Source organism: Larus michahellis, chromosome 2 (assembly GCF_964199755.1).
Source record: "Larus michahellis chromosome 2, bLarMic1.1, whole genome shotgun sequence".
Taxonomy (NCBI): Eukaryota; Metazoa; Chordata; class Aves; order Charadriiformes; family Laridae; genus Larus; species Larus michahellis.
In genome coordinates, this window is record NC_133897.1 from 93,274,371 (window position 1) to 93,290,676 (window position 16,306).

General features: G+C 40.4%; 1 protein-coding gene across 1 annotated transcript in view; it reads left to right on the plus strand.

The window, feature by feature from the left end:
• The first annotated feature begins 3,725 nt into the window (after positions 1-3,725).
• ABCA13 (ATP binding cassette subfamily A member 13) overlaps positions 3,726-16,306 on the plus strand; it is a 202,081-nt gene continuing 189,500 nt past the window's right edge. The window contains exons 1-3 of the mRNA XM_074576273.1: positions 3,726-3,794; positions 11,680-11,773; positions 13,651-13,774. Coding sequence (XP_074432374.1) covers positions 3,726-3,794; positions 11,680-11,773; positions 13,651-13,774 — 287 coding nt within the window. The remainder of the gene's footprint in view (positions 3,795-11,679; positions 11,774-13,650; positions 13,775-16,306) is intronic.

Genomic DNA, 16,306 nt, shown 5'->3' on the forward strand with positions numbered 1-16,306 from the left:
ATGGCAGCAATATAGCTGATGCATCTTTCCAAAAATATTTAGAACTGATTTGCTTTTCTTGCCCGTGAGCTTAATTTTTAATATTATTGTCTCTTTTGTGCCAAGGGTTTGTTGCGGAGGGTGGTGGGTGGTAGATTGATTTCATATTTCTCATATTTCTCCAACATTGCAAATAATACAATCAATCAGGCTTATACATCCTGTTCCTTCTAAAATTACTTTTAGAAGTAATTTCCCAGAGTACCACTGTGGGGATTGTTCTTGGTTGAATGTTTATGGGGTATCTTTTACTTTCATAAAATTTTGTTCTGTAAAAACCAGCTCGACTACTGGAGAACACCATAGTAGGCAAGAATGAATTTCTTTAGGAAAGGACAATGATGTATGAGGGCAAATTAAGTTAACAGAACTCTCTGGTGAAAGGTGTTTATCCATTGAGTGTCTTATATAGTAGAATGAGGAGTCAGTAGTTCATTAGTACTAAATACTAATTGCATACAAAATAGTTGTTTCCTGTATCCATGAGAAGTTGTTTAGCATTAAAAAATAGAATGCAACTTTTAGGAGTATGTAATTATATAGAGCATAATGAATTACGCACATCACACGCTTGGATGAGCAGAGATTTTGCAGAACTACTTGTTCAAAATAATTTGGCAAGTGGTTCATGTGAGCTGTTTTAGCTTACGTACTAGTCAGGAACTGCCTTCTGTATCAGCTGCTTTGATAAATAACTGCTTGTAATTCATTATGCTGAATGATTAATTTATAATTTCCTACAAATCACACACTATAGATTCTGCTCTCCAGTTTTTAAAAATGGCTGTGTGAATCCATACATATATTACAATATTCAATTATTGACAAATATTTGTTTAAACATGCATACTTTGTGCACAGAATTTTCGTCTTGGCTATCTCAGAGTTTCACCTTTGGTCCTGGTGAATAAAATTACTGTTACATATTCTGAAATAGCAGGAATTTTAGCATTGCTTGACTGAAAGCAGAGAAACATCCTTTATGCAAGTGCCAGCCAGCTGTGAGTGGAGCTCCTTGGTGAGGTACCTTCTTCCTTTTTGGTTGTTTGCCCAGCTACATTTTGCCACCGTAGGGCACACCATGAGGAAAGCCCCAGAGTGGGGGGATGATGGGAGAGGTGAGATGGGGGGGACATGTCTCTGCTGCGCAGCACGGGGGCTGCCCTTCAGCACTGGAGGAAGCAGGAAGATGGTAACGTGCTTGATGACCACTGGAGGTGTGCACTTTGCCAGTACCATGACAGAGCAGTGGAGCGGGAAATCGGTTAATGGAAGAACAGAAGATGTGCTCAGTAGACCCACCTTCATACATAGCTTAATAAACCCTGCCTTAGAGGTACAAACATGCTTAACATAATTCAGGTAAACACTGAGTTACTTACTTTTTTAGTACGTCCTGAGGATTTTCACATTTCTATTTAAAGCTAAATCACAGAATCATAGAATCGTTTAGGTTGAAAAGACCTTTAAGATCATCAAGTCCAGCTGTTAACCAAACACCGCCAAGACCACCACTAAACCATTTCCCTAAGCACCACATCTATATGGCTTTTAAATACCTCTAGGGATGATGACTCAACCACTTCTGCAGCCTGATCCAATGCTTGACAACTCTTTCAGTGAAGAAATTTTTCCTAATATCCAATCTAAACCTCCCCTGGTGCAACTTGAGGCCGTTTCCTCTCATCCTATTGCCCGTTACTTGCGAGAAAAGACCGACCACCACCTTGCTACAATCTCCTTTCAGGTAGTTGTAGAGAGCGATGAGGTCTCCCTTCAGTCTTCTTTTTTCCAGGATAAACCACCCCAATTCCCTCAGCTGCTCCTCATAAGACTTGTTCTGTAGACCCTTCACCAGCTTTGTTGCTCTTCTTTGGATGCAATGATTATTCCAGAAATTTTTCAGCCTCAGAGCAAAGAAAATAAAAGGAAATCCCACCATATTTGAGGAAGAAAGGTGTTCAACTAGTCATGTCCTGCATCAGAACAGACTGTGCATTCAGCACAGACCGCATCTATGATTTCTGCTTTGCTGGGAGGTGATTTTTACCAGTATGTAAAAATTTACAAATTAATGACACCTGTAAAAATTATAAGCAGAAAATGTAAAAATTAAAACAGAAATTTGCACCATTTCAAATACAAAGGTTTTAATAGATTAATTGGTCAGTTTAACATGAAGTGGAGTAACTAAGCTTCACAACATGCTCTGGAAGGCCAAAAACTACTGCTGGGTGACTGCTGGTGCAGAACTTGGGAAAGGGAAGCTCAAACACTGGACATAAGACACCAGCTGAACCTCATCCCATGGAAACTGGCAGAGCTCAGTGGACCTGCAGATGTGCAGTTGCTCATTGCAGAAGTATCATATTTATTAATTTTTTAGATTGCTGCTTCAGCTTAAGTCTAGTGGAAATTGGATTGCTCACTGGTGACTTCTGTATCCAAAAAGTTTTTAGATTTTTGGGGATTTTATTCTTAATGTGGGAAAATAGCCATGATTGTTAAGATGTCTCTTTCATTCATTAGTAACACATTTTGCAGAAAGTGTAATGATGCAATTTACTCAGCAATAATGAGAAATAAAGAATATTTGTTCAGGAATTGCACTGTTTCAGATTTTAGGTGGTTTGAATCGCCTCCTATAATGGCTGTGTTATGTGTCTCCATTGACCATACAGAGAGCTTGGGGGGATCAGACTCTATCTTAGGCAATTCATTTGGTAGAACAAAATGTACAGAAAGATTACTCCTCTGCTCAAGGTGGCATTCCCGATCGGTAGGGTAGTCGCTCTCACCTCCCAGTAAAACAGCAGAGCTCTGCACTGCCAGACACCTGCTTCGTCTCCAGGTGGCCCCGCTGCCACAGGTATGCACAGGGTCCCCTCCTGCAGATCTCCCTGCACAGATCCAGGAATTGCCCTCCCTCCTCTTTGCTGAAGGAAGTGCTGGAAGACCGATTTGCATCCTGGGTGGCACGTGGCAATTAATTAACACAGTTTTCTAACTCATCAGAATATTCCACCTTTACGTAGGTAATAGTATACTGAAAAAGGAGAATGAAATGTCAAACACACACCTCTTATAAGATAAAATTAAACAGTCATATGATGATGCAATGGGACCACCCCAATGCTAGATGCGTGCTTATAAGGGTGTTCTAGAAGTATACAGACATTTAGAGGGCTACGTGGTTAAACAGTGTACGTATTTCCCTACTATTATTCTTTTTTTTTTCATTTCAAAAATCTAAGCATATGCATGCAAAATGACACGAACACTGCAGTGACAGAAAGTCACCAAACTCTGGAAAAAGACAAATGTGTGTTACATATTCCTTTTTTTTTCCTGTTATTTGCATTCATTTTTATTCCAGAAAAGTAGAAACGAGCGCAGAATATATACTGTGGGGTAAAGCACCCTGAAGGCATTTATACAAACCCATCCCCTTACTGTTCATTGCACTAAGCAAATGGAAAGATGAGATTCCTCAACGAATGCAAAACAAGAGGCAGAAACATAATCTCATCTTTTCTCAGCAGGCAGGCAAATCACTTGCACCATTCTCTAGTGCTGGAATTATTCAGCTACTGAAAAATAGGTTCAGACTGCTTGGTGAGATGATTCTGAGTTAGAAAGTCCTTAAGAAGCCACTCTGCAAGTGGATGAAGGAAAGAAAAGACGATATGGGGCATGCCGTACACCAGTTCAAGGCTCTATTTTGGAAGAATTGGCTCTGCCGTGTGAGACAACCGGTGAGTTTTTGGAAATGATAAACAAAGGAATATTTTAAATCTTCTTTTAGTATCTGTTGGAAAGAGTGTTTCTATCAGTCTTCATTTTCCCTTTTCACTGCAGATTGTTAAAGACAGGCTGGCTGCCTTGTTTTGCCTTTGGTCTCCTAATAGTTGAAAATCCAAGTAGAGAACAATAATGTGTTTTAACTCTAAAATGGCTGAGCACATCAATACTCCCCAGTTTATGAATGAGATAGGAAATCTCATAAAACTTCGGAAGAGCCACAGCTTATCTTTTAATTATCGTTAGATGCTACCAGTGCTTGTAGCAGTGGGGACGATGAAAATCAATTTCCTTCACGTTACAGGTACTCATTGGTAATGTAAGAAAGCTTGCACAATTGAGATCAAAAATCTAGATATGGGGGATGCAAGGGCTGTATATTAAAATTGTATATACTTACACATTTCCTTTCTTGTCCACTCTATGAAGCCTGATTAAAGATTTCAAATTCCAATATGCAGAAGAATGTGGCAGTTACTTCAATAGCAGTCAAAATTAAAATAATACTCAAATAAGAGATGAGATGTCATTGTTTGCTTTTACTGTGATTGAGGTGATTTTTTAAATTGAAGATAGAAGGAAAATAATTCTTTCAAGTGAGATAGCATTTTTGTCAAAAAATATGTCACTACAATTAATAGTTTCTCATTGATTTCCCTTGTCTGTGATGATCTGGGGATTTGCAATAAGCCATGTTAACTGCTTCAGATAGGATTACTTCAATTCAATAAACATACTGCTTTCCATTTCAGAAATATTTCACTTAAATAAAGTTGTGATTTAGAGAGAGAATTTCTTCTCCAAATGATTTCAAGTGATGTTTTTTAACATCAAAGACATTTTTGGGGGAGGTATACTGTTGGTTATATTCTTCTCCATTCCTAAACTTCTGTGTGCTCCTTGTTCCTCGTACTTCAATCAGTGTGCAGGAAGTGGCTTCTCAGTATCTCCCGTTCTCCTCCATGCTGATCTATTTCTCTTCTCGCTCTGTCTAGTTTTCCTTCGTATCTATTTTTGAAGGACAAAATCTTAACTCATTTAAGTTTGCCTTATTGGTACCTTTCCTGAATAGAGAGCTCACTGAGACGCAGACTTCCCCAAACCAGGAATTACAATGAATGACCCAAAGCACTTAATTCTGACCGTCCAGAGCCAGGAGCTATCCTGGGGAATTTGCAAAACCTCCTTATGTGCTCGTTGTGTGAACACTGAGCCACGAAGGCACTCCATTTGCAGCTACACAAGAAGAAATCCAGGTGGATCGTCCACCTGTGCAAAGGGCAGGTCAGACCTTTCTGAATCTGAAGAGAGCTGCATCTCCTGAAAGATCTGGTGTGATTCAGCTCTGTATTGTATTGTGTAGATCTATCTACACATCTATCTACACATCTAATCACCTGTAGAAGGTGATTGTCTTGTCATGGTTATTTACCAGCAGTTAGGGCAAGCAGACAAGTGTAGTCTGTGGCACTAATGACATGTCATGAGTGTCATGTGGTATTAGTTGATCTCAGATAGTGAAGGGTAAAGGGGTTGTGACAGACGTAAGTGTTCTGTAAAAGAGTAGGTGTTTTGATTGAAATTCAGGCAGGCATCAGCATCTCTTATTAACATGGTTCAAAGGCAGCACAGGATAACATGTGTGTTTGGACATCAGGAGTTTGAAATTGCCATTTTGTAGAAGATACCTTCTCATTTCTTAGTTTTCAGAAACTTTTGTTTCTGAACTACAGATTATGGAAGCTCAGGAGATACACACTACCAGGCAACTGTATTACTGAAGTTTTCTATCACTGCCTTTCTTAACTATTGTTTATGTAGCATTTATTACCGTCCCAGTTTGCAGATAGGTAAAGTATGAAGCATGATTCCCAAATTCCCTTGTCCTGATACCCCAATTTAGAGGAGAATTGGGATTATAATCATGTTATGAATTGTTCGGAGTTTGTAGTTGCTAATATGACTATTAGGAGAAAACAGAAATATAGCCTATCCTAAAACTATGCCTGTTTAAAAAAGATGCTATTATTATTTTCATTTTAGATTAATGTTAAGCATGAGAGAAAAAGCTGGTATAATTCTTGTTCTTCATCTGCCCCTACAATTAATATCATCTTTGCCCTGCTTTTGTCCTTTACAGTTCACTTTAAAACACTTTAAAAGATATTTCTTCCACACTTTAAAAGATATAAACAGCCCTAAAAGTTGCTTATTTTTGAGTGCCCTCTGTTTTGCACTTGTATGTTTTTGCATCAGTGCAAAAAAATAACGGTTTAACACCAGTGAACGGTTACAAAGTTGTCTGCCGTTATCAGCCAGGTCCTAGAGCTCCATTACCAAATTCTCCATTCCTCCCAGATGTAACTCACCAGACTTGGCATGTGCAATCAGACCCCAGTTCCCCTCAGTGCCTGCACAAAGCAGTTGCAGAAGGGCTGCCACCTTTCAAATGTCCTTTCTTTGGACCTTCTTCTGTTGGTGCCTTTCCTATTCGAACATGAATATGCCTTGTACAGCAGCATTACTTACCAACTTTACCAGGAATAACTTGCTCAATAAGATCAATTTTGCTTCCTTAATGTCTGCAGCATGCTGATGGTTCATTGAGTCCTCCGACCTATTTCCACTTCAGACCAACCTGTTGGTGTTGCCTCTGCAACTGCCTTAGTTCTTGTACTTCTCCCAGATCCCTCTGTTATCACATGCTTTGCTGGAAGCCAGCTGAGTGGGGTTTGCTTTATTCATCTAAAAAAAAATCATTAGCTTACCAAGGGACAGGACTGCTAAGGGCTCTTTTGGAAGTTGGAAAAAACCCAACCAACTATTTCAGACTCCTTCACGTTCAAGCATCAGCTGCATGGTTGCGGCTCTTGCTACCGAGGCGCAAGTTGAGACTGTAGTAAGGGTAGCTGGAGCAGTCTACGGCAATGTGGACAATGGGATTATTTCTTAATATTCCTAGGTCCTCTGCAATTGCTATTATCAACGTCCATGGTACTCTAACAAAGAAAGGCATAAGCATGTTAGACCGAGAAGTCTACCTCTGATAAGCCATTAATGCATACTGAAATTTTGGAGATAAATGGAAGAGGGGGAAATTATTTGTTTTCCTAAAACCTAAGCAACAGAAGTTATTCTAATAGGCCTATACCTGCTTGGCTCACTGGTATTCTCCAGTCATGAATTTGATATATTTATGAAACCATGAATTTTATAGACGCACCAAAATCATTGCTATTTACCCTGTTCTTTAGGTACATGAGTTTTCTCAGGTGAATGGCAACAACCAAGGAGAATGCAGCCCAGAATGGGAGTAACAATTGTTTACAGTTCTTATTTCATTAGATGACCAAGGGACTGGAGCATCTCTCTTACGAGGAAAGGCTGGGAGACCTGGGTCTGTTCAGCCTGGAGAAGAGAAGACTGAGAGGGAATCTCATAAATGCTTACCAATATCTGAAAGGCTGGTGTCAAGAGGATGAGGCCAGGCTCTTCAGTGACAGGACAAGGGGCAATGGGCACAAACTGGAACACAGGAAATTCAGTCTCAACATGAGGAAAAACTTCTTTACTTGGAGGGTGGCAGAGCACTGGAACAGGCTGCCCAGAGAGGTTGTAGAGTTTCCTTTTCTGGAGATACTCAAAACCTGCCCGGATGCGTTCCTGTCCAGCCTGCTCTAGGTGCCCCTGCTCTGTCAGAGGGGTTGGACTAGATGATCTCTGAAGGTCCCTTCCCACACCGACCATTCTGCGATTTTGTCATTCTGTGATTCTGCCTTTCTCCCCCAGTGCCAATGCTAGTGTCATTGTGCAATGATCACTTTGATTCCTAAGTTTGTTAAAAAAAAAAAGACAGAGAGAGAGAATTTGCCCAGTTAAAAAAAATGCCGCTGTTGTATTTTTGTATTTCAAGAATCTTTGGCTTATTTGTCACAGATTTGGAAAAATAACCCTTCCATGCATGCCAGATTTTTGGATATTCGACTAAGCAAATTAATTTTGGAAAAGCTTAAACCAGAGGACAGTTCTCAACTGTTCTGTGGCTGGCATACCCTACTGTGTTACAGCTTGTGTGACTTTTCTAGTCACAGAGTATTCTTTTGTATTTCTAGCCAGATGACACTCAGTTAAACTTATAAATGGCTTATTTCTTCCCCTTTCTCTGTTTTGATTTCTACGTGCCCTATGATAATCCAGCAGCAATTCTCAGTGGGTCAAATTCTTAAAGCTCAAAATATTTCTAAAATGTAATTGTGGGCAAAAAAGCCCAGGAACAGGCCAAACCCAATTAACTCAAATCTACCTAAAATAAATGAACTTCCTTGGCTCCATCCAAAGTCCATGGAAATCCATGGAAATCTACAGGATCTACAGGCCTAAAACTCAAAGTTTTAGGCCAAGTGATATATCATATCCCATGCAAGTTGCAAGAGTGGTCCTCTAGTGACCTGGTACAGTATACCAAAGGGAGTGTCAATGGAGAAGGTCCAATGAATTTTACAGCTATATTAAATGTGAATGACTGGCCCTTAGTGCAGCCTAATAGGGGAAATGGTAAGAAAAAAGAAAGTCCAGAATGAGGGTATGTCTATATTTGTTTGGGTGAACTAATCTAGATTTTGAAGTCAGAAGCTCATGTTATTCTGAATCCCCAGCATTTTTTGCTTGAAACCTTCTTACTAATTACGAATAATGTGTTAGATTTCCTTGACCAAAGAGGTACTCTCACCAACAACTGTCCTAGTAAAATGCTGCTCCAAATTCACATCTTTTTTAGTAAGCCTAGATTTAGCTCTATACAATAACATTAGCTTTTTTACTAACAGTTTGGATACTGGAGATTGAGCCAGTACGTAAAACCATTCCTGTTCTTCCCACATCATGAGCCTTTGTTAAATATAACTGAGAACTTCAAATTTTTTTGGTTGGTGGGTGACAACCAGTGACTTGTGTTATCCATGAGTTCAGTCCTCTGCTTTCAGAAGTAGAGCTACCTGGAATTAGCTGTGGTGCCTCCTCACCATGGTTTTATTTACATGACTTTGTGTTTTGTCCTTGTTGTTGTACTGAAAAAGCATAAAAGCTGGCACAGTTATTTTGGTGCCCAGGGCACACAAGTGTGTTTCTGGATATTGTGCAATAGACTCGGAAGCTACTGAGCTGACTGCACTTTCAATTTATTTACTTACGCTTGATCTGCTTGTAACAGGTAAAGGAAGCCCCTGGTAAAAGTGCAGTGTGGTAGGACAGATAGAGAACAGAACAGCAGACTTAAAATCAGAAGACTTTGGTTAGTCCACAGGTTTTCCAGAGATGGTATCCCATGATGAAGAATCCCAAGAGGCTTCTCTAGCTTACAGAAAGATGAGTGGGAGCAAAGAAGTGCAAACTATAAGTAGCTTGATACTATCTAGAGGGCATTATCAAGTGAATACCTAAATACACCTACAGCTCTGCTCACAGGTGTCAGGGCCCTAAGGTCACTGATGTCTTAATGACCCTGAATAGCCTCACATGGGCCTCCACCCACACACCCAGCCCTGCCCCTATTTAAATTTGGTCTGGGGCCTTCAGTAGGAGTGATAGTCTCTGGCTCAGCTGTATGTTCCCATAGTCTCTCCAGGTGATTGCAAGACTGCGTCCAGCCCTGGCTACTCTCACTGGATGTGACCACGGCCTGCAGGTTAGCTTCCTGGCTTGATGTCAGGCCTGTCTCATCACTGCAAACTCACCTGTAGATCTATGCTTTCAGTTGAGCCTTACTGCACTTGCCTTGCTGGAGTACTGCAGGACAGGCCCTGCTTGGCAAGGACCCTGCTGGCCTGGCATCCCCTTTGGCTCCCTGCCCTTTAGGGAAGCAGCTGGCTGGTGCTGTACCCTGACTGCCTGCTTAGGTTGCCTTGAGCCCTGAGGTGAGCTCCAGGGAGCCCAGCCTGTGGCTGTCCAGGGCCTTCCCCTGTAAACCACCACCCACTGCCCCGGAGCTCTGGTCTCCTACAGTCCTGACCCCCTGGGCTTCTTGTAGGACCTTCTACCCCACTCCTTCCCCCAGGCCTGGCCTGGCCTGGGGGATGATGGCGGTGTGTGTCTCCAGGGGCAGCCCGATAATACCTCCTCCAAGTCTCTTCTGCAGTGTCTCTTATCTGTTGTACCTGCATCCACCCCCCCCACCCCAAAATAGCCCCCACTGATGCCCTGCAGCAATGACACCACTCCACAGCAAAGGCCCCTTGGATCCCAGATGGGCAGTATGGGGTTGAGTGTGACAAGGAGGGGAGGCTGCTGCCAGGGCCCTGGGGGCAGTGCTAAGCCTTAATGGCCCTGACCAGTCTCACCTGGGCTCAGGGCCCACCTGAAATATGGCTTCTGGGCCCTCAGCTCAGAGGAGCACTGCTCTTCAGCTTGGCTCTTTTGCTTGGCAGCTGTCTTTCTAGCTTGACCGTGGTCCTGCCTCGTCACCGTGACCTTGCCTTGAGGGTCTGGACTCCTGGTTGAAGCTGTTTGCAATGGCTGGGCCTGCCCTCCCCTGCTCGCCTCGTGGGGTCCTGTGGGAGGTGTTACTGTGCATGGCCGCCCATGTCTTAGGGAGCAGCCGGCCCCTGCTTCTCCCTAAAAATTTGAAAGCAAAAGCATCAGGTCTGCCTTTTATTTTTTTGTGGTTTTGTTGGCTCCTATTGGGTTTGGAGTGTGTTCAGCTTAGATAAATGGCAATTTCCTTAAATTTCAGAAAGCCTTTAGTTTCTTGCCTCGTGTTCAGCACAGCAGGCCTTTTCCTCATGGAAAACTCTGCCATTGGATTTTATTCTTAAGCATTGTATTACTTTTCTCAGGTATTTTTCTAACACACCCAAGTTTAGGAATTGCTTCCCCAGTGGGATTTGATTCAACTGTGACAGTTTAGAAATAAAAATCCTCAATATGCTTTGGAGAAGTTAATAGTCTCTAATGGGAGATCTTTAGTGTAGCGATTTGTCATTTCTACTATGTTTCTGTTACTGAGTCCAGTATTCATGCTTTCCTAGTACTTTTATCAGTGAACCTGTAAGTCTTTTGAAAGTAGGCTGAATGGCAGTCTTCCTTTTTGCAGCTGAAAATTGAGACAATTGGTTTTGTTTGTTGTGGAGGGGCGTTATTTATTTATTTATTTATTTTCTTTGTGCGGTCCATTTTGGGGCTTGCATCCTCTCTGTGGAGGGGCAAGCACATACCGTGTACATGCAATTTGCTCAGAGGACACCAGCTCAAAACCTGCGAGCCCTGCAGTGCACCAGCTTCAGTGCCTTCTCCTTGTGGCCCTGGAAATAGGAAGGGAGGGAAACGAGAAGCATGGCGGTGGGCAGCCTCAGGCCCATTAGCTTGGTCTCACAATGCGTGACAAATGCAGATTTTGGAGAGAGGTGACTACAGGTGAAAGAAAGGGTGTAAGGAGCAGCAACCAGGGAAGGACAAGGAGGCAGCCACCAGGCAGGATTCAGGACAGCAGGATTCAGGAGAGCATGAGGAGTTGCAGCAAGGTGCAGAATGCTGCTGGCTTGTTAGGAGGTTCAGGTATGGGAAAGATGGATGTCGCTGTCTTGACCAGAGAGAAATATCTACAAACGCTATAAATAGAAGAAGTGAAAATTGCTTTTGTACTCTGAAAGTAGTGTATTTGGCAAAGTTATAAGGATTTTAAATAGAAGTCTTAATTATTAATTTGATTTTAATTATTTTTTTTCCCTTAAGTAGTTGTAGAGGAGATATTCAATGTTTTTTTATTAAAAGATCTATGAATTTTAATGATTTGTTCCCAAATCCTCTTTTCTATATTACTGACGATGTTTTGATTTTCCTTTTCAGGTCTTGTCTCTCACTGAAATACTCTGGCCATGTGCACTTTTCTTGATTCTGGCTGCAATCCGCTTCCAGGAGCCCCCCAAATACAAGGAAAACTGTATGTTTTGTTTCACCTGTGTTCTATATTGGTTGCCTCTGCTTGTAGAAGTATTTAGGAAATATTAAAGATATCCTAGAATGGGCAGCTTAAATGTAGTGGAGTGAATGGAAAGAATCCTAAGGTGGGATTCAGTCTTGTCTAGCTGTAGATCTGAGCGATCCATATTTAGGCAGGAAAGAAATACCGAGTTTAAGGTCTGATGTGTCAGAGCAATTTTAGACATCTACTTTGGAGGAAGGTGGATTTCTTGGGTTTTAGTTGTACTTATTTCTTTCTATTGAGTAATGGAGTTTAGATGACTGGTTCAGAGATAGATAATTATGCAGTAGATATTAACAGTTAGATGTCTAAGATGAATCTTACCCCTACCCAGTTCCTGGGATTTAGAATGAACATTTTGTAAATAATAAATACTTCCATCAACACTTCAAAACTTGTTATGACTACCTCCACCTTATAAAGGTCTTCCTGATTTTATCTTGTCAAATGTTAACTTCATTCAGAAAAGAATGACTTGTGTATGACAGTCTATTCAGTTTATTATTCTGTTATCCACAGATGTCAGTAAGCTGGGGATAAACCAGCTTTAGCTGCATTAGAAACCAATTTAGTAAAACAATTATAGATCTGTAGAGTGAAACATCTGGAAAGAATCTAGCCTGCTCTATAGACATTTACTATAGACTAGCTCTAGTCTGGACCCAAGGATGCAATGCATGCTGATGGTTTGAGTATACTAAGTGTGCTCTTGGAGCGCATCTTCTGCTTTGTTTTAGCAGAAAGTGATCTAGTGTATGTGCTCAGAGAGCTTTCCACAACGTGAACTGGAGTGCGCTAAGTAAAAATAACTCATCTGCAAATGGCACTGGTTATTCACAACTCAAAATTCATTAATTTATACATCAAATACCGTTCCTGAGGAATGGATGGTTTGACTAACAGTGCAATTTCTAATGGTACACGTCTCAAAAATAGTGGTACCTGAATTTAAATAAAATTATAATTTTTAAGTATCATCATGTACATGTAGTGAATTTCCCATTTCTGCATCTTTCGATTTTGAATATTCAGTAGAAGTGTTAGCCCAAATGCTAACTTTCTTATTTTCTTCTCATTTCATTCCCTTAATTTTGATGTAATGGTTGCCAAAAGAAAGTTATCCAGAGGAAGAGGGGGAATGATCTTTCAAATATTTCTCAATTTTATCTGTTTTAAACGGAGAAATTAAGTTAAATATGAACCCTATAGCTATTCCTTATGTTTCAAAGTAAGCAAAAAGTTGCTTTATGTTTTGAAGTTTAAATTCTCAGAACTATGGAGATGTGGATAAATTCTAGAGATATGAAAAAATTGCTGTTTAGAGAGCCCTGATGGATGTACATGCAGACATTGCTAAATACCAGTTCCTTCATCTCATGAAAGCCTGGGAGAAAAGAGGAAATACTATTTTGTGAAGAAGTCTATATTCTAATCCAGGTCACAAATCACACAAAATCACAGAATGGCAGGGGTTTGGAAGGGACCTCTGGTGATCATCTAGTCCAACCCCCCTGCCAAAGCAGGTTCACCTAGAGCAGGTTGCATTTGGGGAAGAGAAGCTGGAAGACATATGATATTGCAACAGCATTACTACCATGAAAACCAGCTATTCAAAGACTGCTCTCAAATATTATACCTTGATGTCACAGTCTGACACAAAAGTTACTCATTTTCTGTGGTGAATTCTTTGTTCTTAAGTGGGACACCTGCCACTGATACAACTTCATCGTTTGCAAGCGACAAAGCCACTTTCTAGGAGAAGGGAACACAATGTGATGGTATAGGTTTGTAACTGCAATGTCACTGGTCTTAATTCTGCCACTACGTGGTTTTAGGTTACTTAGAAGCTCGGGACTTACCAAGTCGGGGCCTTTATCCTTTCATGCGGACCCTCTTCTGTAATGTTGGTTCAAGATGCAAGAATACTAGTTACACAACACAGAAAACCAACCGCTTACGGTAAGTTATACAAATTTGACGGAGCCATCAGTACCACAGTGCATCTTTTTCTACAGCAAAGGTTCTTATTGTCTTGTAGAGAGGTAGAACAGGAGCTTTTACTCTGTGCTAAAAGTTGCCTTCAGTGTCCTTATGAATGCAAAAAATGTAGGACCTTAGTCATGCTTTTTCCTAATTTTTGTTTGCCTTTCTTGGGCATTTCATGCTGTTATTAGATACTGAAAACTGTTTGGGGGGAAAAATGGAGAGGTACCTTGCGATATTCTTGTCCTTCCTTACTGCCATGTGAGAGCATACATTTACCCTTCACTAGAAAGTCCTTTATTACATGAGGGTGAGACTGAGCAACAAAAAATATATCATGCATAGATTTAAACTTTGAATAGTTTGGGAGAGTACATAGTGGGGGAAATAAACACAGAAAAGAAAATAAGGATAACTCTTGAATAAGACCCACAAAGGGCCAAAAAGGACTATCAGCTCTTTAACAAAAAGAACGTGAAAAAGTAGTCTGTGCGAGGGCCTTGCCACAGGATCCCAGAATGTAGAAAGAAAAAGATGAACTTGAATTTGGGCTTTTCCTTTAAGAAATGTAGTAATTTCACCTACTTCAAAATGTTGAAAAGCATTGAGATGTAAAGACACATATGCAAATTGGCTGAAGGATGTAGTCATACGCAACCTTTCAAAATATATAACAATAAAGTCAATTTAAGGTGAGCTAATCAAAATATATGTGTGTATATATATGTGTGTGTATTCTTAGAAAATTGAGAATATCTACCAAAAAAAGATCTTACAGGTTTGAGCCAGGTAAGTGTGTAAGAGCATCAGGTTTTTTATGGTTTATTACTGTAGAAGTTTATATGTAGTAATATCAGCATACAGCAAGTTGGAAACCTTCATTATCACAGTAATAGGCCATAATACTTACTGTTTGATCTAGACAGTCCATTCTAGTTATTTGTACGTGTAGAGAATTGTTGTATAAGACCATGCAAAATAAATCAAAATAAATGTTGTTTATGAGCAAGCACCTTCTACATAAAGCAATAGTTTGTTTGGGGAATCTTAATGGTTTAAGCCACAAATCATTATTAGTCCATATGTAGTATTACACAAAATACTTATATATAGAAATAACAGTATTACAGTAATATCCCTAAACAAAAATTACCCTAATAATAATACAGTTAAAATCGTTACACAAACACTTAGTTTCTACTCCTTTCCCTGGGGTTATGCTCATCTTTCCACTGCTGTACTGCGTCATAAGGTCAGTGGCTGCATTCTGCTGGTGGTGGTGGGCTTGTTATGGCAAGTCATGATCCGGACACCATTCCCTGGAGGAATGTGGTTTTGATGGCTTCTTTTTCACTCTAGGGTGCATTTGGGGTCACTTATGTTTGCTAATGTGCTTTTATACCTTGCTTGTTCTCCAGTGGTCTGCATCTCTATGATACATCTAAATTTGTATGGTATGTCTGAATGTATATGGTATCTTTTACATATGTTAGGTACCTGTTATTTTTTCTTTATACTTATAAATTGGCTTTGTCACTGGCCACTGGTGAGTTGTTTACAGTCATGGGGTCCTCAGTGCCAGCTTGTGCTCCATCTCTTCCCATGCCAGACATGTACTCCAGTACAGCACATCCCGTGCCCCCACTTCTCAAGGCCTCTACTATTATACTGGGCCTCTGCACTGCTTTGCTCTGTTAATCATAAATATCTCACTTTGCACTGAATGATCACTTGTTACTCCTATGTGTATAAAACTGTGATGGTATTACACAATGAGAAGTGAAAGTAAAGCAAATAGCCATAGCTGTCTGGCCAGAAAAAAAATTAAATTAAAACTAAACCAAGTCAAAAGCAAAACTTGCTTTGTCTGAACTTGCCTTAATGTGCCTGCAATTGTGGCAAGCCTCTGTGCCGTGGTCTTGCAAACTCAGTACAAAGCCTATAGCCTGTTACTTGCAGTGGCAATACTATATTACTGGGTTATAGAGTTACAATAGCTGTTGGCCTTATTAAAAATTGGTTCCTAAAAGGATAGGTTTTATTTATATCACTAGTCCAGATGCCATCTAAGTGTGTTAAACCTCTGGAAACTATGAACTATATTGATTGCCCTGCATGATTATTTACACTGCTTTGACTGAACTGCCCAAATTATATTTCAGCTCAAAATAAAAGCAGGAAAGAATTTCCCGGAGGCAGTCTTAGACCTACTTAAGAATTGGAGAAATTATTCAGTGACTTTCAATTTTTCAACTAAAAAATAAAATGTATGCATATTTATACACTCAATAGGCTACACTGAGTAGCATGTAGCCTAGGTAAGGAAAAGGGGTAAAAAGGTAGGATGAAGTTCATTCTGAGGTCAGTCTATTCCAGCAGGTCCATCAGTATAAATTAAATCAACCTCAGGGCTGCTCTGACTTATGCTGGCTGCCAACAGCCTTAGGAATACAGACTGTCAACTTGATCAGCCAAACATAACTGAATCCTGCAATGTCCCTGTGTTGA